General features: G+C 39.9%; 2 protein-coding genes and 1 long non-coding RNA gene across 23 annotated transcripts in view; 1 reads left to right on the top strand and 2 right to left on the bottom strand.

Moving 5' to 3' along the window:
* The window catches only part of LOC127620747 (uncharacterized), a 95969-nt gene extending 80748 nt beyond the window's left edge, over window positions 1-15221 (top strand). For both annotated transcript variants that reach the window (XR_007967801.1, XR_007967800.1), the window contains exon 3: window positions 14916-15221. This is a non-coding gene — a long non-coding RNA (uncharacterized LOC127620747). The remainder of the gene's footprint in view (window positions 1-14915) is intronic.
* The window catches only part of LOC127620735 (synphilin-1-like), a 108272-nt gene extending 89506 nt beyond the window's left edge, over window positions 1-18766 (bottom strand). For 14 of the 20 annotated variants that reach the window (XR_007967794.1, XR_007967797.1, XR_007967790.1 and 11 more), the window contains exons 1-10: window positions 18463-18766; window positions 16637-16748; window positions 14486-14549; window positions 13439-14223; window positions 11928-12107; window positions 10959-11072; window positions 10755-10880; window positions 8210-8379; window positions 8053-8124; window positions 5223-7890 (exon numbers count right to left, since the gene is read on the bottom strand). Coding sequence is in view for 2 of the 20 variants with exons in the window: in XM_052093941.1 (XP_051949901.1) it covers window positions 7065-7890; window positions 8053-8124; window positions 8210-8379; window positions 10755-10880; window positions 10959-11072; window positions 11928-12107; window positions 13439-14223; window positions 14486-14549; window positions 16637-16693 (2394 nt within the window). In the remaining 18 variants the exon portion in view is untranslated. Of the gene's footprint in view, window positions 1-3662; window positions 7891-8052; window positions 8125-8209; window positions 8380-10754; window positions 10881-10958; window positions 11073-11927; window positions 12108-13438; window positions 14224-14485; window positions 14550-16636; window positions 16749-18462 lie in introns of those variants that run through there. The other 6 variants (XR_007967783.1, XR_007967782.1, XR_007967781.1 and 3 more) reach the window with 6 other exon arrangements.
* Window positions 18767-19239: 473 nt separating this feature from the next.
* Window positions 19240-26357, bottom strand: LOC127620741 (protein-lysine 6-oxidase-like). The gene is made up of 7 exons (XM_052093952.1): window positions 25714-26357; window positions 25346-25454; window positions 23414-23545; window positions 22186-22342; window positions 21953-22048; window positions 19819-19934; window positions 19240-19703 (listed from the first exon to the last, which is right to left on the bottom strand). Exons 1-7 carry the CDS (start codon window positions 26168-26170, stop codon window positions 19697-19699), a joined length of 1074 nt encoding a protein of 357 aa, XP_051949912.1. The 5' UTR covers window positions 26171-26357; the 3' UTR covers window positions 19240-19696.
* Between the last annotated feature and the right edge of the window lie 468 nt (window positions 26358-26825).

Raw genomic sequence — 26825 nt, 5'->3', positions numbered from 1 at the left:
ACACACACATACACACACACATACTCACACACACATACACACACACACTCATACATACACACACACATACATACACACACACACACACACACACACACATACATACACACACATACATACACACACACACACACACACACTCATACACTAATAACGGCAGAGCTGCATGTAAGGTGCTAGTCTGCCATTGGGAGCATCTTGGTGTTCAGTGTCTTGACCAAGGACACTTCGGCATGTGGAGTCATGTGGGCCGGGAATCGAACCTCCAACCCTGCGATTAGTGGCCGACCCGCTCTACCAGCTGAGCCACATATCACTATTTTGTCATAATAAATATCAATATTATACATATAATGCAATACTGAGAAAACCTCTTGATATTCTTGACTCTATATTTATAATTATTTCTTTATTTATACTATACTAAATACTATTTATTCTAGAAAATGGTGAAACCAACACGTGTGTCAGTGTCCTATGTGCCATGTCAATATCTGATATCAGAAATGTTCATGTTTATTATAAACGTGTCATGAAATGCATTTGTGCACTTGTGATGTTGCTGAATGATTTTCTACTCATGTGACACGTGTTATCCCTTCAGTGGTGGCGTATGCTTTGATAAGTCCAACATAATGAGACGGTTAATGCTGGTAAATTTCCATTTAAGATCATTTCTTGTCATACAAAAAACTGATATTTCATAGGGAGATTTGGATGCAGTGGTATCACAATAAATCAACGCTGTCAACGGTCTCTTTATGAACTATTTCTGAGGGCAAGAAGCCTGACAGGAGGTCAAAGGTCACAGGCAGGGTCTCACTCACCAGACTGACTGACAGCAGATCTGCTGCAGCTCCATGTTTTTCCCTGTAAATCTGTTGGAAGAACAAACAGTGTAATTTACTGCATCACTTGACAGTTTTGAATGTTGTGTTGTACATGTTTCTTTGTCAGTTTGGTTGTTTTTCTCTCCTTCTGTTTTTGACACAAACACACGTGACGTTTTACTTTAAAGCAACAACAGTGAATCAATGACGTCTTAAATCTGCATGTTTGTGATGCAGTTTGCATTTAATTACATTTTTGATAAAAAACAAATATTTTGAAATTAGCTTCTCAGTTTAGTTTAGAAAAAAATGCCTGCAATCAAAAACATTATGTATAAAAAATACATTTTACTGATGTTTATAGCTTATTAATTAATACATGATGTATAAGATGAATATCTGATAATAATGATGATGTTGTTGTTTTCTGTTCAGCTCTGCTTCCCTCTTCTGGTCTAAAACAGAATAAAATCTTCACAACACATTCATGAATATGAGAAGAATAAACAACCCATTCTCACATTTTATTATTAAGCTCTGTGTGTTATTTCCGGTTTGGCACTTTTCTTCAGTGAGTGTGAATGAACGCATTAATCTGTTTTAATTGTTTATTGCTGATATTTGATGGAGCAGAAACAGCAGCAGAATAATTAACGCTGTTTTGAAAGGTTGATTATATTATTATGCCTCATCTGTGTCATTATATCGATGAATGAGAAATTGTCTCGGTTTGGCGGTAAGGTTTCCCGCGCTCCGCCAGCAGAGAAACTTTCGCGCTATTAACTGCTGTCATCCGCTAACACGCGCGCGAGCCCAGCGCTGTCAATTATATTTGATTGACTGAGTAAAGCGAACACAAATAAGCCACAACAATGGACATAAAAATCTATAGACCACTCGCCTGCTGTCAAATCAAGCGCTCATCGCCTCCATTTTCATGCTACACAACAGCTTTAAACCGGCGTTAGCTCTCTCTCTCTCTCTCTCTCTCTCTCTCTCTCTCTCTCTCTCTCTCTCTCCCCCTGATGAAAACAAAAACAGCCTAAAATGGTTAGCTGGTCTTAGCTGGTCTCTCAGCCTAGTCAGGCCGATCTGTTGACTGGTTTTAGAGGGTTTGGGGAAGCACACGTACGTCTCTTAGATGTTTTTGTTTTAGATCTTTTCATCTGGAAAGCAAAAACGTCTCAAAGACATCTGCTGAATGTCTGATTGACATCCAAGAAAACTCTTATAGCCGTATTGCAGATGAACAAACAACCTAAACATTCTATCTTCCAGATGTAAATGCACACACCAAAAGGGGAGGATTTAGGCATGGGCGGCATCTTGCAGGGGGCGTCACGGGGCGCCCACACAAAAAAGTCAACCACCCACAACCCCCAGCCAAGATAAGAATACATACACAGAAATTGCATAATAAACATCGTCACTTTGTTCATTCTCATAGATGTACAAAAACCTGCATTGCATCGACTCGTCCTGAAAATATTTTTCGCAATATTTTGGTTTTTAGGCACTTTCAGCTGTCACCAATTAAAGCGTTTGTCTCTTGTGTGAAACGGCTCCTGCTCACTGTTGTCCAGTAAACAAGAGTTAATTCATCACTTTCACCCTTTAAGCTCTGAAGGTGTTTTTATGGATTTCCTGTTTCAGTGGAATACCCAAAATTAAAGGCGTATAACTCGACAAAAACAAGGAGGGTCAAGTGTTTGTCTCATTGTAAAGAAAACTTTAAAACATTTTAAATTATATGGATTATGATTCATTCTGAGACTCTGAAACTGCTGAAAAATTTATAAAAAAATTACATATTTTTCTGATTTGACATTATGTATCTCTAAGTATAAATAAGGTGGCTCAGAAAAAACTGCTTTTGTTTTCTTCCCAATCACGTCAACTGTATCTGAGACCATTTTTGTGTTGATTTGACAAAGCGATCAAAAGTTCCAACATTACAAATATAATTGATCATAGTGTCCAAAAACATCTCCAAACAAATAAAAGATAATAATTGTACATAAGAACTAATTACACATGCAAACACAACAATGACTAAAGGTTTGCATAGCATGCAGACATGATTTTAGTCATGAGATTTCACAGGATGAGTTTCATTCTGTGTCATTTGAGTCATCATTGAGTCTGTGTCGTGTATTTGGTGCCATCTCCTGGTGGTCATATGTAACATTGTGCTTCATGTGGATTATCTAATGATCTATACATCTGATTATCTTGTGTGTGGACTCGATTGAAAGATAATCACAGACTCTAAATAATCATATGTCATATTTTATGTTCCGTATATATGTCGTGACATTATAAGCAAAAATGCGGCATATAAGCATCACCAGCATTATTGTCAAAGGCATATAATTAGCTGTTACTCGCTAACAAATAGTCTGGTTGTATTTTACTCTTTAAGAGCTTTTCGACGACATATGACCCATTTGATCAGTTTGATGTTTTTACTAATTGCAATAATATATATTTGGTCATAATATCTACATGCATTGGAAAGAAGAGCTTCTAAACTTTTCTACAATTTCTATTTTGTGTTGATCATACTGTAGTTATTAATATTTAGACAAATGTTTTTCGAGGGCCCATCCGAACTTAAAGGGATCAATTCAAACACTAAAACCCTCCAATTTTGTAGATCATTAAATCATTTTTCTGGTTTTTAGTTCACCAGTTGCAAGGGCAATACTAGACTTGTGATTCAATAATTAATCACGTCACAATAATGTATCACTGTTCTTTATGAGGATCTCAGTTATGTACGGCTCTTTTATAATGAAATGCTTCATTCAGACATTAACATATGAACGTTTGTGTAAATATTTTAATATTTTCTTGTGATGCTACTATCTGTTTCTTGTAACAGTTGAAAACATATTTCAAACTCCAAATGTCATTACAATGATTGCAATAATATAATGCATCTTGTTTTCAAACGTACTTAAACGATAAATCCTTCATTTACTCAAACATTACAGATTACATATAAACTTACTGACGGTGAGAGTTCTGTGAATTATAAATGTTACATTAGAAACACTTTGATCACGTCTCAAGCAGGTCCGATCAGCACTGAACACATTCAGATATGATTAACACATGAATCGAAGAGGTCAGTGAACATTCATTCATTCATTACAGACCGCCTCTGAAACACATCGTTGCTTCTGATGATTATTGAGCTTGTACAAAATCACAGTATTGTAAAATTAGTGTTTCAAAATGTACATTTACAGTAATCCAGAGAGGGGAATCCTTATTTAAAGAGTCCTAAAACACATCATATTTCTTTGTCCATCTCTGTCTTGTTTCCTGTAAAAATATCGAATCGTTAATAAAACAAGATACATTTACCTGAGAAGCGAGATTTGTTTTCAGATCATTTTAAATATGTTTATTTTGTCCAGCTGTATGGGTAGAAATGTGTCAGTTGTATGTTTACTTTTATTTTAAGGATGCCCCGATGTACTGCCCACTGATATTATCGGACAGATATTGACCAAATGAACACCACTGGAATATCATTCATATATGAAAACGCAGATATGAAAAAAATAATTATGTACTATTAATAATTATGTACATTTATTGCACTTTAAAAAAGTTGGTAATCATTTTTCTGTGTAATACAAAGAAACACATAACTAAATAAATTAAATCCAAAAATGCATGTTGAATATGCACAATATGTTTTATTCTAATATGTAAACAGTGAGTTCTATCCTCTCAGACACGCGTGTGACTGCTGTGTGAATTGTCCATTTCTCTTTTTGATTTGTAACTAGTAGCACCGAATAAACATGCAGAAAATAAACCAAATCGTTGTCCTGAAAACTGATGTACTCATACATGGACAGCGGGACTAAGCTGAGAAATGTTTAAATAATATCAAACTATAGAAAGTTTGATTTTTTCATCAAACAGTTTATGATGTGTCCAGGAGTGTTGATTATTCATGAGATGTTACATCATAAATTATCATAATTAATTCAGATTGAAAGTAACGTCCAGCATCATCCAATAAAATGACACATTATAAATGTTGAATCTATGAACTGATGATCACTGAGTGATCCAAACATCATCTGCAGCCTGAAACTGAACTTTTGATCCGATTTTAGGATTGAACGCACTTAACTGCATAGACAGATATAGGATGCTCCCTTGCTCCCTATTTAGTGCATGACTTAACCTCCAGTGTGCTGTCTGTCTGCACTGGTCTCAAAACAGTTATAGAGAGCTATAGGATGCTCCCTTGCTCCCTATTTAGTGCATGACTTAACCTCCAGTGTGCTGTCTGTCTGCACTGGTCTCAGAACAGTTATAGAGAGCTATAAGATGCTCCCTTGCTCCCTATTTAGTGCATGACTTAACCTCCAGTGTGCTGTCTGTCTGCACTGGTCTCAGAACAGTTATAGGAGAGCTATACGATGCTCCCTTGCTCCCTATTTAGTACATGATTTAACCTCCAGTGTGCTGTCTGTCTGCACTGGTCTCAGAACAGTTATAGAGAGATATAGGATGCTCCCTTGCTCCCTATTTAGTGCATGACTTAACCTCCAGTGTGCTGTCTGTCTGCACTGGTCTCAGAACAGTTATAGAGAGTTATAGGATGCTCCCTTGCTCCCTATTTAGTGAATGACTTAACCTCCAGTGTGCTGTCTGTCTGCACTGGTCTCAGAACAGTTATAGGAGAGCTATAGGATGTTCCCTTGCTCCCTATTTAGTGAATGACTTAACCTCCAGTGTGCTGTCTGTCTGCACTGGTCTCAGAACAGTTATAGGAGAGCTATAGGATGCTCCCTTGCTCCCTATTTAGTGCATGACTTACCCTCCAGTGTGCTGTCTGTCTGCACTGGTCTCAGAACAGTTACAGAGAGATATAGGATACCCCCTTGCTCCCTATTTAGTGCATGACTTAACCTCCAGTGTGCTGTCTGTCTGCACTGGTCTCAGAACAGTTATAGAGAGTTATAGGATGCTCCCTTGCTCCCTATTTAGTGAATGACTTAACCTCCAGTGTGCTGTCTGTCTGCACTGGTCTCAGAACAGTTACAGAGAGATATAGGATACCCCCTTGCTCCCTATTTAGTATATGACTTAACCTTCAGTGTGCTGTCTGTCTGCACTGGTCTCAGAACAGTTATAGGAGAGATATAGGATGCTCCCTTGCTCCCTATTTAGTGCATGACTTGACCTCCAGTGTGCTGTCTGTCTGCACTGGTCTCAGAACAGTTATAGGAGAGCTACAGGATGCTCCCTTGCTCCCTATTTAGTGCATGACTTGACCTCCAGTGTGCTGTCTGTCTGCACTGGTCTCAGAACAGTTATAGGAGAGCTACAGGATGCTCCCTTGCTCCCTATTTAGTGCATGACTTGACCTCCAGTGTGCTGTCTGTCTGCACTGGTCTCAGAACAGTTTGAAATGCATCTTATGTTCATCATAACTCCATATAAAGCCTCTGAAAGACACATTTATATATGTATTCTCAGTGTGATGATGTACAGATAGTAAATATTGGATATTTGAACTGAAACTGAACACAGTCCACAAATGTGGTCATTGTGTTTAACAGCATGCCGTTTTGCAATTAATCGCTCAAATAAAAAATATAAATTCTTTTTTAAATGTCATATTGAAGGACACTAGAGACCTTAATCTTTTGACTCAAACAGGTTTCAATGTAAAAATGTAATGAGGTTTATTAACAGATGTAGTTTTGTTGGCGTTCATCCCAAACACAAACTCCTGTGATCGCTGCCATGTTGTTTTTGTCACATGACTCGGTGTGTCAAAATTTTAATGCTTTACTAACAGCACAGAGTCTCCTGAACTGAGATCAGTCAGTTTAAATTAAATTAAATTATGCATTGCGTATAGCAAAGCCAAAACACGGCGTCCACGCATGTGTACACGGGGTCACACGAGGACAAAACAGAAGTGCAAAATAACTCTAATCTTTCACTGTAAGTGGCAACAAATACGTGGCATCATTTTGGTATCTGCCTTTAGTTTTTTGTTAAAATCTTGAAATGTATCGTGCAAAAACATTATTGTTGCATCCCTACATAACATCACACGCAATACTGCATCCCAGGTAAATGTATCTTGTTTTAAGGATGTTTCAATGATTTTCAAAAGCACCTGATTTCTAATCTCATGCTCTACATTATTAATAATAGCTGGATTGTTCTGAAACAGCACATCGGTCGACTCTAGACGGCACTTGGCTTGTTTTTGCTCTTGGATTCGCTCTTTTTCCCCGCTGGACTCTGTGCTGAAGCCGCGTTGGACTGTTTACCAGCGCTAGTCGGAGTGTTATTGTTGCTGCTCTGGTTCCCGCTCAGTGTTTCCATGATGGAGCGGAACGTTCCGAAGGGCCGTTTCCCCGATTCCGTCTTTTCTTTGCCGGTGGTGACTTTCACGTCCGCCGCAGGTCCGTCTTTACGCGGCGGTTCGTCAAACGTCACTCTGAGCTTCAGGTTCTGCGAGGTCTTTCGTCTAGAGGTCGGTGATTTCAGAGCGCTCTTGGGACTCGTGGTGACCTTTGGCCTATCAGGAGATTCTCCCGCCACGTAGGTTTTAGCGTCGCGATCGGGGTCGCTGTTGTCCGATGATGGAGACGGGTTGTAAACGTCCGTAGATTTGGAAGTTTTGTGCTTGTGTTTCACCATTAACTGTGAGCCGCCAGGGGGCTCCTCGGCCTCAGCGATGGGCAGATGGGTCGGTCTCTCGGGTCTGGAGTGTTTGGACTCGTCCTGAGGGTACGCGTCACTGTCCGACTCACTGAGCGAGCGCTGCATGATCTGTTTCAGACGTGCGAGCTTTAGTTCCTGCCTCTCCGCCACACCCAGCCTCCTCATCGTTCCGCTGACAGGCCCCGCCCCTAACTCCACCCCACTGGTGCCCTCCGCTGCACCCTTCCTCAGTCCAGCGTCTGCATCCACATGTCTCTGTCTCAGAATCCACTGGCCGTTATCAGCAGCGACTTCAGCGGTTAACGTCATCTCTGGCCACGTCTCAGCCGCAGCAGCATGAGCGCTGAGTAAGCAAACAGAGAGAGATGAGGATCTGACGAACTCCAAAATGAACTGCTGTTCTTAAACAGGTTTCCAGGACGTTTCCAGAGTCAGAACTGGAGTATTTTAACATGCATCACATTACTGTCATATTACAGTGAAAAGATCTGAAAAGGATAAAGACCTTCCGTTTGGTTCTTGTCCATGTAAAACGAGCTGAAGTTTACTCTGTAGAGCTACTCGTGCTGTAGTTTGTCTGTGAAACGCAGAAAACAGATGACAATTATTAATGTCCCGCTCATGTGAGTTCACAACGAAACACTCGAGGTGTGCGCTCTTACTCCTGCAGTTGTTTGGTGAGCTTGACGACCTGTGATGCGAGCGACATGCACGTTTCCACGACGACCAGATACCGCGAGCATGTGCTGTGACCCTGATGCTCGGCGCACTGCGACGGACGCTCGCTCTGGTGATTCTGCACCGTCACGTTAGAGCCGTACTCCACCAGCGTCTGACAAACACGGTAAAGAGAACATTAAATAAAATCAGCTGTTACAAAATAAGCAAACATTTATATTGGAATACTCTAAGGCCTAATCCACCGTTCAGCTGGGAAACATTACATAAAGCGTGTTAAAATCATAATTTATAATAATTTGTAACACAAGAAAGAATGGTATTTAATTTAGAATATAATAAATATAATTTATAAAGCAATGTTTACTTTTACAAACATTTGTGTAAATGAATAGGGTGTGCAAAAACTACAATTTCACTCACTTATATTTGGGAACAGAGATGAATATTATTTATTGTCCAGTCAAGCTTCTTCTTACTATTAGGGCTGTTGATTTAACATTTTAATTTGGTGCGATTAATTATATAAAAAATAATGCATTCACAAAATGAACACAATTAATCATGTAATAAGAAAGATTCCTGAGCATTTCAAGCTTGTAGTACCTGCTGTTTTCTCCAGGGGGCAGTAAGTGAAACTCCAGCTGTATAGACAACACATAATAAATCTCGCACCGATCGGACAAATTCAGTTGCAAACTGGTTTGCTGTGAACTGTAGTCCAATTACAGGCTTATGTTCAATAATATGGAAATAAACTATATATTGCATTCTAAAGCCACTATTTGTATTGTCTTTGTATTGTATTGCATTTTAATGATCTGTATTATTACTTTTTATAAATAAGTAATATATAAATAATAATTGTATATTTATATATATTTTATTTTTTATAATTATTCAAATAAATTATTTATAATTATTTCATCATTATATATTTAATTATTGTTATTTGAGAGGCTTTCATAAATATTTATGTATGCGATTAATTCGATTAATTAATCGGCATGCCATGTAATTACTTTGATTACATTTTTAATCAATTGACAGCCTTGATTATAATACGATACGGAATTATTATATTGTTTTGAGGATTTGTTTAATACAATTGTAATATATTTCTGTTGTATTTACTTCACCTTCATTGGGGCTTTTATTTTGACGGAACAATGATAGTGCTCATTACAAATCTGGTAAACGCCATCACCTCCTACATTTCTGTGACTGTGTCGAGCTTTTAGATTTGTATTATAACTTTAAATGGCCTCAAATGTTTGGAAACAGCAGCACTATGCATCAAACTATACATGTATACAACTCCCGTCGTTAGCCTGGCTGAAGGACGGCCCTGAGAGGCGGGGCAACGATGACGAGAGGGAGAGGCGGGGCAATGATGACGAGAGGGAGAGGTGGGGAAACGATGACGAGAGGGAGAGGCGGGGCAACGATGACGAGAGGGAGAGGCGGGGCAACGATAACGAGAGGGGGAGGCGGGGCAACAATGACGAGAGGGAGAGGCGGGGCAACGATGATGAGAGGGAGAGGCGGGGCAACGATAACGAGAGGGGGATGCGGGTCAACAATGACGAGAGGGAGAGGCGGGGAAACGATGACGAGAGGGAGAGGCGGGGCAACAATGACGAGAGGGAGAGGCGGGGCAACGATGACGAGAGGGAGAGGCGGGGCAACGATGACGAGAGGGAGAGGCGGGGCAACGATGACGAGAGGGAGAGGCGGGTCATCCGCCACACTTCACAATAATTTTCTTTTGAGCCAATTATATTAAGTAGAAACAATAATATTAAAGTTAATTTGAAACAGTGTGCTATTATTTGTTAAATCTAATTCAAGTAAATAGTTGAACTGATACATTTGAGTATATCAATGAAGACTTTCTAGTTATTCTGACATCAAATGACAATAAGTTGAATTTACTGAGGTACTTAACCTGCGTTCGGGTCAGTTTTGACCTGGGAGAGGCTGATTATAATTTTTAAATGCCACATAGTTTTTAGTACGGGAACCAAACTTTGGGACTTTGTCGAAACTATCAAAATACACATAATACATATTTTTCAGAATTTTTAATAAAATTGTTTAAGAGATATAACCATTTAAAAATAGTTTTTTTTTTACATGTATGAACAGTTAAGAACCTATTAATGGCTTGCAATATAGATTTAGATGAGCCCATCTGGTTATTAATGATTTATAAGCTTGAAATTTACAGGGTCATAAATAAAAAAAAAGGTGTATGCCGCTTCTGAACGCAATAGGAGGCTTGAAACCATGATGCAAAAATCCTACATATATATTTTAAGTAAATCCAACACGCTTTTTTACTCCAGTGAACTTGAAACTAGTATATCGTAGCGTGTTGTAGAAAATGAGGCCATTAATAACAGTGTGTGACTGAAACACACTCCAGTGGGAGAATATTCCAGAAGCCCTCATGAGCCAAACAGGAAACAGAAGGGCGAGCTGCTTCCTGTCTCTGCCTCATGCTAAATAAGACTTAAATGACGGCACCTGAACGCAGGTCAGATGACCGTACTGAGCCGCGACGTGAACCGCGGTGTTGCCGTTCTGATCCACCTCGTCCAGAAAGATGGCCTGTTCCTGCATGAACTGCAGCAGCCACAGCAGAACACGCTCCTATAACACACACACAAGCACGCTCAGTCACATGATCACACTCATTGAATATTAATGAGGCAGGGTGTGTGGGCTCACCTGTCCGTAGCGTGCAGCATAGTGGATGAGACTCGGATGCTCTCTGGTGCAGCTGAGTTCAGCGATCGCTTCCGTCTCACTCACCATCCAGCGCACACACTCCAGATGACCGTTCTACACACACACACACATACACACACACACACACCATACACACACTCACACACACACACACACACAGAGACAAACATACACACACACACACACAGAGACACAGACACACACACACACACAGAGACACAGACACACACACACACACACACACACACACACACACACAAACACAGAGACACAAACACACACACACACACACACACACACAGAGACACACACACACACACACACACACACACACACACACACACACAGAGACACAGACACACACACACACACAGATCACACACACACACAGAGACACAGACACACACACACAGAGACACACACACACACACACACACAGAGACACAGACACACACACACACACACAACCACACACAACCACACACACACACAGAGACACACACACACACACACAGACACACACACACACACACACACACACACACAGAGACACAGACACACACACACACACACACACCACACACACACACACACACACACACAGAGACACACACACACACGCACACACACAGACACACACACACACACACACAGAGACACAGAGACACAGACACACACACACACACACACACAACCACACACACACACAGAGACACACACAGAGACACACATTCACACACACACACACACACACACACACACACACACACACATACACACACCATAAAAAACAGAGACTTTTTTAAACACTCTCCATACTTTGGAAAACATGCGTTATAAAAAGCAGAGACAGATTAGTGTGCACGTGGCATTAAGACTAAACCTATTTTCTGTTCTTTGGTTCTTCTCCGGATGTCGTATCGCTATGATTGTAAAATGTGAACGCACCCTGACGGCGAGTCCAGCGGGTGTGAGCTGTTGCTCGTTGCGTTCGTTCAGACAGTCCTCGCCCATCAGAGAGGTCAGATGCTGCAGACAGTCTGCGTGACCCTGAGCTGCAGAGATGTGCAGCAGATTGTTTCTGTCCTCGTCTCTGATTCGCTCCAGATTCTCAGCTGCAAAGTGAGGCTGCGCACAAACATCACAGATCATTCTTTCAGTACATCAGGGATAACCAACTGGTAGCCTGATCATCTTCATCTGGCCCTCGTAATGATTTTGATCAAGTCTGAGACACCAGGCACTCTCAGCTCAATCCTCAGCGGTGAGTTTAACAACACTCAGCGGTGAGTTTAACATCTCAGCGGTGAGTTTAACAACACTCAGTGGCGCAATGGCATGCAACAACATTCAGTCATCATTCCTCCGGACCATATGTGTGTTTAAACTTTTCTGGCCAAATAGTTCATTTACAATGTCATTTAGGTGAGCATATGATCGTGTCTCATTCAATCAAATGTATGTATGTCAAGAGTGCAGTCGAATCTACAGATGTAACTAGATTATTACCACACTGGTTAGAAACGCAAGAATCATTTTCCCCTTGCTGAACCCTTTTCTATTAAAAGCTATACTGAAACTAGGGCTGTCACGATTATGAAATCTGGCTGACAATTATTTGTCAAACAACTGATTGCGATTATGATGATTAATTGTCTCTTTTAGGGCTTTAACTATAATTTTTCCAATAAATTGTCATATTTGTTAAGGTGCATGTGCATACACCTTTAGAAGTCATTTTTACATATTTAACTTCAAATATATATATATATATATATAGGGATATATGACTTACTTTTAAGGCTTAACTTTAGTTTTGGTACACTGTGCTTTTTGGAAGTCATATAAAAATATATATTTTTTAAAACATATATATAATTATTATATTCATATTACTGTATATAATATTATATTATGCAATAGTAAAATATTTCTGATCTAATTTCTTCACTTTCACATGATATGTTATTGCTCTTTAATTCTCATGAAGCAAAACCTTTGAGATTTAATTTAATTTAATTTCAATGTTTTTTATTTCTCTCTTCAAAAATGTTTTTTTTTTTCCTTTTCTTTCAAAAAAATGTCACTTAAAAAAAAAAAAATCTCTTCCAATTTTTTTTTTCTCTCTTCAAATAAATGCATGCGGTACCAAACTTGGCCACCAGGTGCCACTACCAGTAATATTTTCTTTTCTTTTTTCACCGTTATTTATTTATTTTTTTCACTTCCGGTTCTGGGCTTCTGTAGAATTTAAAGTGCATAATAACCGTTGACTCAACTGACCCGACAGCAAACCCGCAGCTCTTACCTGTTACTCATTTCACATGTGAAGAGGGTGTTTACATAGAAGTTTTAAAGGTGTAGCAGCAACAGCCTGTTCGATTCAGCCTGTAGGCGTCAGGGAGAGGGTGGAAAATGTCCATGAACAAGACAAAAATTTATGAAACTAATGTTCTTACCAGGAGTGAGATCTGCCCTTCTCTGACGATGTTCATGATGTTGTGGTTCTTCTTGGTTTCGTCATCGCATTCTCCAAACGCCCGTGCTGCTCCCCAGCTCTTGTCCTGCCGCGCTGCTGCTTTACCTCCCTGAAGAGGGAACGTCGTCTGGCTGCCGGGAGAATCGGCTCCGGCTTTATGAGTCGGTGTATCTGGGAAGGGCAGGCCGGACACGAGTCTGTCCGTCTCAGTGGCGTGCAGTGAGTTTGGAGAGTGCTCAAATCCGCCGGCTTGTGTTCTGAGGTGATCCTGATCTACAGACTTGGACTTCCTCATGTCAGGCCAGTTGACGGGTGACAGAACACAGAACTGCGTCCCGCCGCTGAAGCTCTCCGTGTGCGTGAGAGACGAGCCTTTAACGCCGTGGCACAGCTCGGTGGAGGATCTCTTCTCAGAGCTCAAGCGAGGGAGAGTGGCCATCTGCTGGCTGGATTTAATGTAGGGCACGTCCAGGATCTCGTCCATGTCCAGATCGTAGTGCTCCAGCTCTCCGAACACAGCTCCATTCACACAGACTTTACTCTTCAGCCCCTGAACGTCAGTAACGGTGTCGTCATCTTTGTTTACTTGTGCATTCTGCTCGCCGCTCTTACCGTCTGCGTCCGTCTCCGAGACCTCGGGCTGGTGTTTGAGAGGAGACACGCGTTTGACGGGTCTGAATTTGCTGTAGACGTCGGCGATGCCGGTGGGTTTGATTCCTGCGCCACTGTGAGATGGTGCACTTCGAGCCCAATTGATGGCTGGAGCTGAAACAGACATGATCAGGTGTCCTCGTGTGCTACAATACTAATGTCTCATGCACACGACTGTCTCTGACAGTGAATGGCTGAATCTGTCATACTTCCCTCCGAAATCAATTAGGCCCCCCCCCTTATTTAATTATAAATAATTATATTTTCATTTTATCATATTGGTATTTGTTGTACTGCCTTTAACGCTGATATTGACAATTACAATATCGTATTACAGTATTGTTTTTACTGTAAAGCACATTAATAAATGACTAACCTTGTCTCTCCTCACTTTGTCCATCATGTCTTCGACACAATTCTGGAATGTTTTTTGATGCGTACTGTGACAATAGAAACACCATGATATTAAACATCATCCACTGTTAGCAGATAAAGCACTGACAATACTGTGAGATCATTTAAATGAAGACACATATAAGAGACACATGATGAGGAATTATACATTATATATTACTGTCTGTAACTGCTACCAAATATGATGAAGAATTGATGCTTTGCATGAAGCTGGAAAGGGTTACAAAGTAATCTGGAAGAGTTTAGATATTCATCTGTCCACAGTTAGACAAACTGTCTATAAATGGAGATGATTTAGTACTATAGGTACTCTCACTAGAAGTGGCCGTTAGATATTCATCTGTCCACAGTTAGACAAACTGTCTATAAATGGAGATGATTTAGTACTATAGATACTCTCACTAGAAGTGGCCGTTAGATATTCATCTGTCCACATTTAGACAAACTGTCTATAAATGGAGATGATTTAGTACTATAGGTACTCTCACTAGAAGTGGCCGTTAGATATTCATCTGTCCACAGTTAGACAAACTGTCTATAAATGGAGATGATTTAGTACTATAGGTACTCTCACTAGAAGTGGCCGTTAGATATTCATCTGTCCACAGTTAGACAAACTGTCTATAAATGGAGATGATTTAGTACTATAGGTACTCTCTCTAGAAGTGGCCGTTAGATATTCATCTGTCCACAGTGAGACAAACTGTCTATAAATGGTGATGATTTAGTACTATAGGTACTCTCACTAGAAGTGGCCGTTAGATATTCATCTGTCCACAGTTAGACAAACTGTCTATAAATGGAGATGATTTAGTACTATAGGTACTCTCACTAGAAGTGGCCGTTAGATATTCATCTGTCCACAGTGAGACAAACTGTCTACAAATGGAGATGATTTAGTACTATAGGTACTCTCACTAGAAGTGGCCGTTAGATATTCATCTGTCCACAGTGAGACAAACTGTCTACAAATGGAGATGATTTAGTACTATAGGTACTCTCACTAGAAGTGGCCGTTAGATATTCATCTGTCCACAGTGAGACAAACTGTCTATAAATGGAGATGATTTAGTACTATAGGTACTCTCACTAGAAGTGGCCGTTAGATATTCATCTGTCCACAGTGAGACAAACTGTCTACAAATGGAGATGATTTAGTACTATAGGTACTCTCACTAGAAGTGGCCGTTAGATATTCATCTGTCCACAGTGAGACAAACTGTCTATAAATGGAGATGATTTAGTACTATAGGTACTCTCTCTAGAAGTGGCCGTTAGATATTCATCTGTCCACAGTGAGACAAACTGTCTATAATTGGTGATGATTTAGTACTATAGGTACTCTCTCTAGAAGTGGCCGTTAGATATTCATCTGTCCACAGTTAGACAAACTGTCTATAAATGGTGATGATTTAGTACTATAGGTACTCTCTCTAGAAGTGGCCGTTAGATATTCATCTGTCCACAGTTAGACAAACTGTCTATAAATGGAGATGATTTAGTACTATAGTTACTCTCACTAGAAGTGGCCGTTAGATATTCATCTGTCCACAGTGAGACAAACTGTCTATAAATGGAGATGGTTTAGTACTATAGGTACTCTCACTAGAAGTGGCCGTTAGATATTCATCTGCCCACAGTACTATTAGGCAGTACTATTATGCTGTGCAGGTCTGATCCGCATCTATCAGGAAGGCTTGATTGAGGTTATTGCTGCCAAAGGAGGATCGACCAGTTATTAAATCCAAGGGTTCACTTACTTTCTCCACAGAACTATGAATGTTTAATGGGGTGTGTTCAATAAATACATGAACGATTATAATTGTTTGTGTGTTGTAAGTTTAAGCACATTGTGTTTGTCTACACTTAATGAGATCACATTTTATGAACATTAAATACAGAAAACCAGAATATTCCAAAGGGTTCACATACTTTTTCTTGCCACTGTATATCCTGATTGCACTGTAGGTGTTTTAAAACGTCTACCATAATAAACCTCCTATTCAGAATATGCGTACACCTTTTGCATTAGCAGATCAAATTTGACCTGGAGGAATTCAAGCTGGGGAAAATAAACATTATAATGTGTAGGTTATGAAACTGATGGACTCACATGTATATCATCAGAGAAATCAATTTCATCCAGATCCAGATATTCAGGAACGTCCATCTTCAGTCATTCTGTTCACAGAGAAAGTAATGAGCAGAGAGTTCCTGCGCTGACACTAAAGGACAGGATTAAAGTTATGATCATCTTTATGAACTGTTCAGTCTGGACTGTTTGTGAATAAATAAAGCTCAGCAGATACAGAAATACTCAAACCAGTTTGACATCAACAATCATGTGATTATCTAATCTGATCAGCCAATCGTGTGGCAGCAGTGCAGTGCATAAAATCATGCAAATATGGGTCAGGAGCTTCAGACAAACTCACACACACAAACATACACACACACACAAACACACACATACAAATACACACACTTACACACACACACACTCACATGCACACACACAGACACTCACACACACTCACACTCTCACACACACACACACACACACACAAGATAATCAGATGTATAGATCATTAGATAATCCACATGAAGCACAATGTTACATATGACCACCAGGAGATGGCGCCAAATACACGACACAGACTCAATGATGACTCAAATGACACAGAATGAAACTCATTCTGTGAAATCTCATGACTAAAATCATGTCTGCATGCTATGCAAACCTTTAGTCATTGTTGTGTTTGCATGTGTAATTAGTTCTTATGTACAGTTATTATCTTTTATTTGTTTGGAGATGTTTTTGGACACTATGATACATTATATTTGTAATGTTGGAACTTTTGATCGCTTTGTCGTACCAACACAGACATTTTCTCAGACACAGTTGACATGATTGGGAACAAAACAAAAGCAGTTTTCACTTATTTACACTCAATAAGACATCTAAAAAATCTGAAAAAAGTACATTTTTGGCTCAATTATTTGTGTGATTTTTCAGCAGTTTTCAGAGAGTCTCATAATGATCATAATATATATCATAGAAATGCCACTGAAACACACCCTCCGAGCTTAAAGGGTTAAAAGGCATTATTCTATAACATCAGCTTTTATTAAATAACATGAAATGGTTTGACTATATTGTTTTACACATTTTTAAATATGTATTTATATATTTTAATTTGTCAATTGTCTGAAAAAACCTGTGTCACCTTCATCTGGTACAGCACATCTTATTTGTTATTTATGTGTTTATTTGTTTTCTCAGATCATTATTGCAAGACTTAACAAGTGTGTAAGCAAAACAAAATAATTAATCATTTAAATCATATAAAAACTCATGTTTGTCCGTTGATTTCATGCCATTAGTGTTATAAATGTGAAAAAGGTGTCATTTAAAATTACAAAAACGTAGAAAATCCTTGGAAAATTAATCTTTTAAGAGAATTTGTCACTGGTGTTGCAACTCTTTTTTTTATTACTGAAACAGAATAAAATAATAAAATAAATGCGGGGAAACTGAATTGAACATTTCAAGGTTTTGTAAGTCAGAAAGTCAATATTGTCTGAGAATCACAAGAACAAACTGATGAAGATTCAGAAGATGATAAATATAGAACAGATTCTATTAGAATGACAGAAGACTCTACACAGATGATGATGATGATGTATAAAGTTTATGGAGATTATAATGATGAAGACATCTGCCTGTGTGTACAGTATGAGGAAGAGTTATACAGTATATATGTGTGTAAAGGTCTCTCTCTCTCTATTTATGTCTCTCTCTCTTTCTTTCTCGCTTTCTCTTTTGTTTCTAGCATTAGCATTAGCATCTCTCAGATGTGTCAGATAATCTTATTATGTCTCTCTTTATTCTCTCTTCTAAATATTCTGTCTGTATTTAATGATGTTTTAGTGTCGTACCTGCGCTCGCTGCGGTTTGTCGCCGATTTCCGTGATTTTTTCTCTTAATTTATGATGATTAACGGACCATCTGAAGAATGTGACGCGCGCGCGCCTCCGTCAGCCTCCTCAGCGCGCGCGACCCCGAGACACACACTCACACACACATACACACTCATATACACACACTCATACACACACACACACACTCATATAAACACACATTTACACACACACACACACACACACACACTCATATAGACACACACTCACACACACACACGCTCATACACACACACGCTCATACACACACACACACACTCATATAGACACACACACACACACACTCATATAGACACACACACACACACACATGCTCATACACACACTCATACACACACACGCTCATACACACACACACGCTCATACACACACACACACATGCTCATACACACACACGCTCATACACACACACACACACTCATACACACACACACTCATATACACACACTCACACAAACACACACTCATACACATACACACAAACTCATACACACAAACACATGCTCATACACACACACACACACACTCACACACACTCATACACACACACACTCATACACGCACACGCTCATACACACACACACACACACGCTCATACACACACACACACACACGCTCATATATACACACACACACACTCATGCACACTCACACACACTCATACACACACACACACTCATACACACACACACACACACACACACACACACATAGTAAAAAGCACTTGAAATGGTGGTCTTATAGCTTTTATTCAAGTAATATTTGCCTCCTAATCTAAAGAGACTGATAATATTAGCGGCACTCTTAAGAGGAACACATTTACAGTTGCAGTGAACATTCATCTCAAATCTGAAAATGACTTTTGAAACTTTAGTTTAAAATGTAGCATCTTTATTCTCTCTCTTGCATATTACACGTCCTTCTACTGGCCTACAGAAGCACGTTATAAAGATAAAAGTCCTACGACTACAACTGGCTTGTATCATCATTATCTTACACTAATAAAGACAACATTACGTTATACTGTATAGAAGAGCTCATAGATCACATGTTGTCAGATCAGGTTGTTCATACTGTCCTCATAATACATGTAGACTTGTATTTGTCAGAAGATGCTCTCCATGAGATCTGACAGCTGTGTAACACGAGGAGTGAATGCTGTCATCGCTCTGTCTCGGTGTGTGTCACTGATCTAGTGTCTGTAAACAGAAAGATTGAACACACAACATCAACTGACTGTACACACTGTGTAGTGTTTAGTGTTGTTGTTTGTGTCTCTCATTAGCAGGTTTCAGTCTTGTAGGATGTACTCACGAGGACATGGTGCAGCCGGACACGTGTGCGTCGTTACCAGTGTACTGAATGTCACAGCGGACGATATTATTGCTGAAGTCTGACTCTGCAACCTGGTAACCTGGATTTACAGTAACCTGAAAGAAAAATCACAACTTAAAGGGGAAGTGTGTCATTTCTACAGCACCAGTGTCCCCAGAAACATTGGTTGAGCTAGTGTTTCTGTCCGGCTGGTCACGATGCTCAAACAAACCGAGCAATGTTCAGAAAGCACCACAGTCACATTGTTAAAAGGAGAGTTCACAATGCACGTCAACAGGGTCCAAATCTTTGACGCTCCATAAAGCATATAAAGGTGTGGGTGAGAAACAGATTGAACTCTTTTTCACTATTAATCTCCACTTTCACTTTCACTTCAACATTCCTCTTTTGTTTTTAGCCATTTGCATTCTTCGTGCATATCGCCACCTACTGGCAAGGAGGAGAATTTATAGTAAAAAAGGACTTAAGTATTGATCATTCACATCTATCATATCATTTCTGAAGACATGGATTAAACCACTGGAGTCTTATGGGTTATTTTTTATGTGCTTTTTGGAGCTTCAAAGTTCTGGTCACCATTCACTTGCATTGTATGGACCTACAGTGCTGAACTATTCTTATAATAATCTTAATTTGTGTTCTGCAAAAGAAAGAAAGTCACACACATCTGGTATGGCATGAGGGTGAGGAAATGATGAAAGACTTTTCATTTTGGGGTGTACTGTCCCTTTAAGACGCATTTTCACCGTCTTCAACATTCACCACCGACTGTGATCTTTTGCCCTCTAGTGGCAGTCGTGATGTGTTTGCAATGGACCCAGTCATTCACTGAGTATTTGTTTATTGTTACTTCTATTAATTATCATATTATTATAATGCTGTTTTTATAGTTATTTTAATATTAATAACAACAGTAGCAATAATTAAACAAATATGAAGAACAAATTCATAGATATAATTTAAATATATTTGTTTAATTACTAAGACAATACTAATGCACTCTCGGCTTCATTTAAATAAACAACAACAACAAACTATTCAGTCTTCCAGCTGTTTTCTTTCACCTCCATCGCTATGGTTACAGCATGTTGCTACAGTGTCCTTTAGGATGAATCGCTTCTGTTTGTTCTCCTTATTTGTCGCTTTGGATAAAAGTGTATGCTAAATGAATAAATGTAAATAGGAAGGTTTTACATGTACAGAAATAAATGACACATGTATATATTTAATCACACATTTAATTACAAATTACTCTTGTGATGCGGTTTATTTGCAACATAACTGAATTTCTGGCAACATTCATAAGCGTCCAATCGGCTGAAGCAGCAGGTGATCAGAATAAAGACTCTCCATTGGTCGTGACTTCTTTACACGCTTCAGGAAATCAATCTGCAATTACTGATAGCTGACTCTGAATATTAAACTGAGATATGAAATGTCTTAACATTGAAAACATTACGCTCTGAATGTGTTTTTATAGATTTTATAGAGCGATCAAAAGTTCCAACATTACAAATATAATGTATCATAGTGTCCAAAAACATCTCCAAACAAATAAAAGATAATAATTGTACATAAGAACTAATTACACATGCAAACACAACAATGACTAAAGGTTTGCATAGCATGCACACATGATTTTAGTCATGAGATTTCACAGAATGAGTTTCATTCTGTGTCATTTGAGTCATCATTGAGTCTGTGTCGTGTATTTGGCGCCATCTCCTGGTGGTCATATGTAACATTGTGCTTCATGTGGATTATCTAATGATCTATACATCTGATTATCTTGTGTGTGGACTCGATTGAAAGATAATCACTGACTCTAAATAATCATATGTGATATTTTATGAAGTTATAAGCGAAATTGCTGCAATATAAGCAACACCAACATAATTGTCAAAGACATATAATTAGCCATTACTCGCTATATTTACATCTGTGAGTAAAAGAAGTAGTGAAAATGAGTTTGATAATTAATAATATATAGAGTGCAAATTGCTTTTATAAATTATAAAAAATTAGAGGATAATATTTTTTCCATCCATACTTGAAGGGTTCAGGAGAAAAATGGTTATTACATGAATATGAGTTGATGTTAAAATGGTCTTACCTTGAGTATGTACTTCCCCGGCTGAACGTCTGTGATATCGATCCACTGACAGTCGATATCTGCGCTGTATGTGTCATAACATCCCGGACTCAAACCCTACGAGAGATGCATTTCATGACAAGAGAGAAAACAATGACAGAGCAGAATAATTATTCATTTCTGTTGTGTTTAAATGCATGTTTATGTCAGTGCTGACTGTATTGTTCTGTAGGGGACTACTGTAATTACAGTACCTGCGTGTGAGACGTGCAGGCGTAACGGCGGTAGTATCCCGGGTCACATGACGTGTCCTCCAGGCAGAAACTGGCTTTATGACCCTTCGCTACTTTCCTCTCTGTGCTCGCGTCCAGCAGATCATAATGACAGAACTCATCCATACTGTGATAGTGACTGAATGAGTAACAGGAGACCATTGAATAAAAGCAATAGCCAATAGTCAAACTTTCACACAGATTCAACTTGTTATGCTCTGTAGAGAAATCACATTCTTTTCTTTTTTTTACATTTTCTCCACAATGCTCAATTCACACTACTTAGCAGGTCCTCGTGGCGGTGCGGTTACTCGCCTCAATCCAGGTGGCGGAGGACGAGTCTCAGTTGCGTTCGCTTCCTAGACCGTCGATCGGCGCATCTGATCACGTGACTCGTTGTGCATGACACCGCGGAGACTCACAGCATGTGGAGGCTCATGCTACTCTCCACGATCCACACACAACTCACCACACGCCCCATTGAGAGAACCACTAATCACCACCACGAGGAGGTTACCCCATGTGACTCTACCCTCCCTAGCAACCGGCCCAATTTGGTTACCCCATGTGACTCTACCCTCCCTAGCAACCGGCCCAATTTGGTTACCCCATGTGACTCTACCCTCCCTAGCAACCGGCCCAATTTGGTTACCCCATGTGACTCTACCCTCCCTAGCAACTGGGCCAATTTGGTTACCCCATGTGATTCTACCCTCCCTAGCAACCGGGCCAATTTGGTTACCCCATGTGACTCTGACCTCCCTAGCAACCGGCCCAATTTGGTTACCCCATGTGACTCTGACCTCCCTAGCAACGGCCCAATTTGGTTACCCCATGTGACTCTACCCTCCCTAGCAACTGGGACAATTTGGTTACCCCATGTGACTCTACCCTCCCTAGCAACCGGCCCAATTTGGTTACCCCATGTGACTCTACCCTCCCTAGCAACCGGGCCAATTTGGTTACCCCATGTGACGCTACCCTCCCTAGCAACCGGCCCAATTTGGTTACCCCATGTGACTCTCCCCTCCCTAGCAACCGGCCCAATTTGGTTACCCCATGTGACTCTACCCTCCCTAGCAACCGGGCCAATTTGGTTACCCCATGTGACTCTACCCTCCCTAGCAACTGGGCCAATTTGGTTGCTTAGGAGACCTCAGCACGCCTTGTTTCCATAGTCCACAAGAGGGCGTAATGATTTAATTCTCACTTGTGACAGCTGTGCCATTCCCACGCGTATCTCGGTCTGCTGGGGAGGAAGTCTGCGGTTCCTTGATTCTTCACCCGCTGAGGGAACCGCAGTAAAACTCTGGTGTCATAGTCCCGAGCGTTAGCAGCAGAACTGATCAACAAGAAAGAGATTGACTGACAAAACTTCAACATACAGTTTCAACAGAGTTTCACAAACACAAAGGGCTTCATTAATGAAACTTTTGTAACTATATCAGTAAATTCGTCTGAAAACGTTCCGCCAGATTCACAAAGGTAAACGTGTGAATGTTCGTGACTTCCAAACATTCATAAATAGGGGGCGTGTGCACACTCATTCACGATTATCATAATCCACGCCCATGAAAACACCATATAAGGAAAGCACCAGACTCGCTAGTAAATGCTGTTAACATTTATATGGAACAGTAATGAAATCGTTATTGGATTCACATCATCAACTCTACAGCAAACACAATAGTGGACTGAGGAACTTACTGTCGGCGCATGTTGTTGCTGTCATATGATGCTCTTTTGTGAATCAAACAGTTCAATAAAAATGGTTTGACGGGAGAGTAAATAATGGGAGGAGGATGTCCATCATCATTAATCTTCTCTGGTTCAGTTCAGCGCATCACCAGCAGCATTTGAGAAACTTCTCGGGTCATGATGGTAACAGTGATATACTTGAAACTGGAAGAATCTTCAGAGTGTTTATTTATAGGTTTAACAGGATTAGCATTGACCATATGTAAGGGTGTAGATTTGGCCTGAACATTGGGGGGGGGGATTAACGTGAAGCATTTACATGTTTCCATTGATCTTCTATAAAAACTTATTTTATCGGTTTGATTTAAAGGTCAATTTTATTCGTACCAACTTAAAAATTGCGAAAATTACGAAAAGTTTCAGGAATCCGAGAAATAATGTCAAGCGGCTTTACGAACGATTTAAAAAAATTTGTTTTGCTCGTGATTCATGAATGAGGCCCAAAGTCTGTATTTACTGTAAAACACGTGCGTAATTTTAGTAGTTAAAGAATTTAAAAATGTCACAGTAAAACACGTTGATTGGTTAATGTGTTGTCACTGTAACATGTACAAAACATCCTATTTTTAACAAGACAACACGTGTAATTTTACGGTAAAATATTGTAGTTTTTATTTAATTGAAAAAGTATGATTTTACAGTATAATTACAGTAAAAATTTATATCACGTTTAACAAGAGAGAACATTTTATTTACGGTATTTTAACTCTTAATTATACGGTAAAATCATACTTTTTACATTTAAAAAACAATATTTTAAATGAATATTTATTATCATTTTAAGGTACCTGTTAACCAATTACAATTTTTTACTGTAACATTTTACAGTCTAATTTGAACAAGTGAATAAAAATACTTTTTATGGTAAACTATTGCTAAAATTATGTTAATTAAAAACAGTAATCAGCATTTTCAGAAGTCCCTGTGTAACACATCACATTTCATTATATTGGATGAGAATATTTTCGTTTCTTCTTATTTTTAATATGAGTAAACTTAATTATTATAATTAACAAAATTATTGTTTTGTGTTATATTTGATGTAGTTTAGCGTCATGATGGTGTTTTCAGTTTCTTAATGTGCTCTTTAAGTCAAAGTTGACTTTTATAGTTCCAGAAGGGTCATAAATCATGTTTATATCCTTTAAATATATAAACGGTAGTGAACCGTAAAATACACAGACATCAAAAAGACTGTAACGCCTGAAACACGGTCACCGTATTATTTACGGTAAATGTCTGCAATCACAGCTGCCGGTAATTTACCGTAAATATAACAGGGTTTTTCACTAGCACTATTATTACAGTCAATGCGTGGCACTATTTAAATCCATCATATATGATAAACTGTGCCATCAGAAAGCTTCAGAAATGTGGCACAAACCTCGCCAGGCAGTTCTCCTCCGCAGCACACCTGAGATTGTACATGGGCACTCTCTGGACATACGTGGACACCTGGATCATATACGGGTCCACCACAAGATCCGGAAGACCTGTGCACATTTAAAGAGGTGATGGGCATAATTAAGGGAGGTCAGAGTTGAGTTTGGGGTCATAATTGGTATATAACATCTGAGAGTTTGCACATATGTATCATACTGTAATCATATCACACAATTGGCTGCAGTCTTTTAACCCCATGCCAACCAAATCCAACATTACTTCTTTATTGAGTCATTTAATTGGTTTAGTTTGTTCCACCAAAGACTCTCAATTAAGAATTAAAAGTGTGCCCATCATCTCACATCTTACCGTTCTGGAAGTATCTGGTTCCGTACCCGTGGTGTCTCTGAGTGCTGTGTCGGGGTCTGTAGTACGAGTCATAATAATTATAATACGGATTATTATGTGGATTGTTCCGGATGGATTTATATGGATCATATGGATCATCTCCCATCATCATGTCTTCTGTTCTCGGAGTGTCCGTTGTTTCTGTGGGAGAGTTTGAGCTCGTGTTGTTACCGTCACTGATCGGGATCACGGGTCCAGCGGATCGTCGGTTCGGTTCTGTTCGGCCCGGTGGCACAAACTCGGACCCGCGACTCACTAGATCAAACACGCGCCCGTTATTCGTCCATCGCGTCCGCGCGCGCGGCGCACCCGCCGCCGCTCTCGATCCGGCGTTTAACTGCGAGAAAACGGTCAGAACACAAGAACAAACACAGAGGAACAGCAGAAGCACACTTGCACGGGAAACCCTCTCCATCATCCGCTCCACAGCAGCCGTTAATCTCTGTAAGAGGTCCTTCAGGAGCTCCTGCAGTGTCTCTGAGGAGGGGCTGGTTCAGGTGCTTCGGGAGATTTTAAAGGGTTATGGATCGGTTTCAAAGTGACATAAGCTACATCTTGAGTACGTGAGGACTGATCAACACTTATATAATACAGCTTTCACAACAGTATATTTCTGGTGTTTACCCGTGCTCGGCACCACAGGGTTAGGGTGTCCTGGGTGGTTGCCAGGCCGTTGCTAGGGTGTCCTAGGTGTTTGTTATGCCGTTGCTAATTCGTTGCTTACTGGCCCAATTCAAAAGTGTCCACCCTCTGGTTCTGGGTATCTCAGCGAGTATTGGGGGAATATCCAAGTTGTGCAGAGTGACTCCAGTCGGGTCCCCTTAGCAACCAAATTGGCCCGGTTGCTAGGGAGGGTAGAGTCACATGGGGTAACCTCCTCGTGGTCGCTATAATGTGGTTCTCGCTCTCAATGGGGTGTGTGCTGAGTGACTCCAGCCGGGTCTCCTTAGCAACCAAATTGGGCCGGTTGCTAAGGAGGGTAGAGTCACATGGGGTAACCTCCTCGTGGTTGCTATAATGTGGTTCTCACTCGCAATGGGGCGTGTGCTGAGTGACTCCAGTCGGGTCTCCTT

Source organism: Xyrauchen texanus, chromosome 27, assembly GCF_025860055.1.
Source record: "Xyrauchen texanus isolate HMW12.3.18 chromosome 27, RBS_HiC_50CHRs, whole genome shotgun sequence".
Taxonomy (NCBI): Eukaryota; Metazoa; Chordata; class Actinopteri; order Cypriniformes; family Catostomidae; genus Xyrauchen; species Xyrauchen texanus.
The sequence above is the reverse complement of the archived record's forward strand: the minus strand, read 5'-3'. Positions and strand labels throughout refer to the sequence as shown.

Excerpts from the sequence above, each read along its gene's own strand:
- LOC127620741 (XM_052093952.1), bottom strand. The coding sequence starts at position 26,170 with ATGATGGAGAGGGTTTCCCGTGCAAGTGTGCTTCTGCTGTTCCTCTGT. Across the intron at positions 22,343-23,413 it reads GAATGGCACAGCTGTCACAA|TCACTATCACAGTATGGATG; the intron begins GTGAGAATTAAA and ends TTACTCATTCAG. Across the intron at positions 19,935-21,952 it reads CGGGGAAGTACATACTCAAG|GTTACTGTAAATCCAGGTTA; the intron begins GTAAGACCATTT and ends TTTTTCTTTCAG.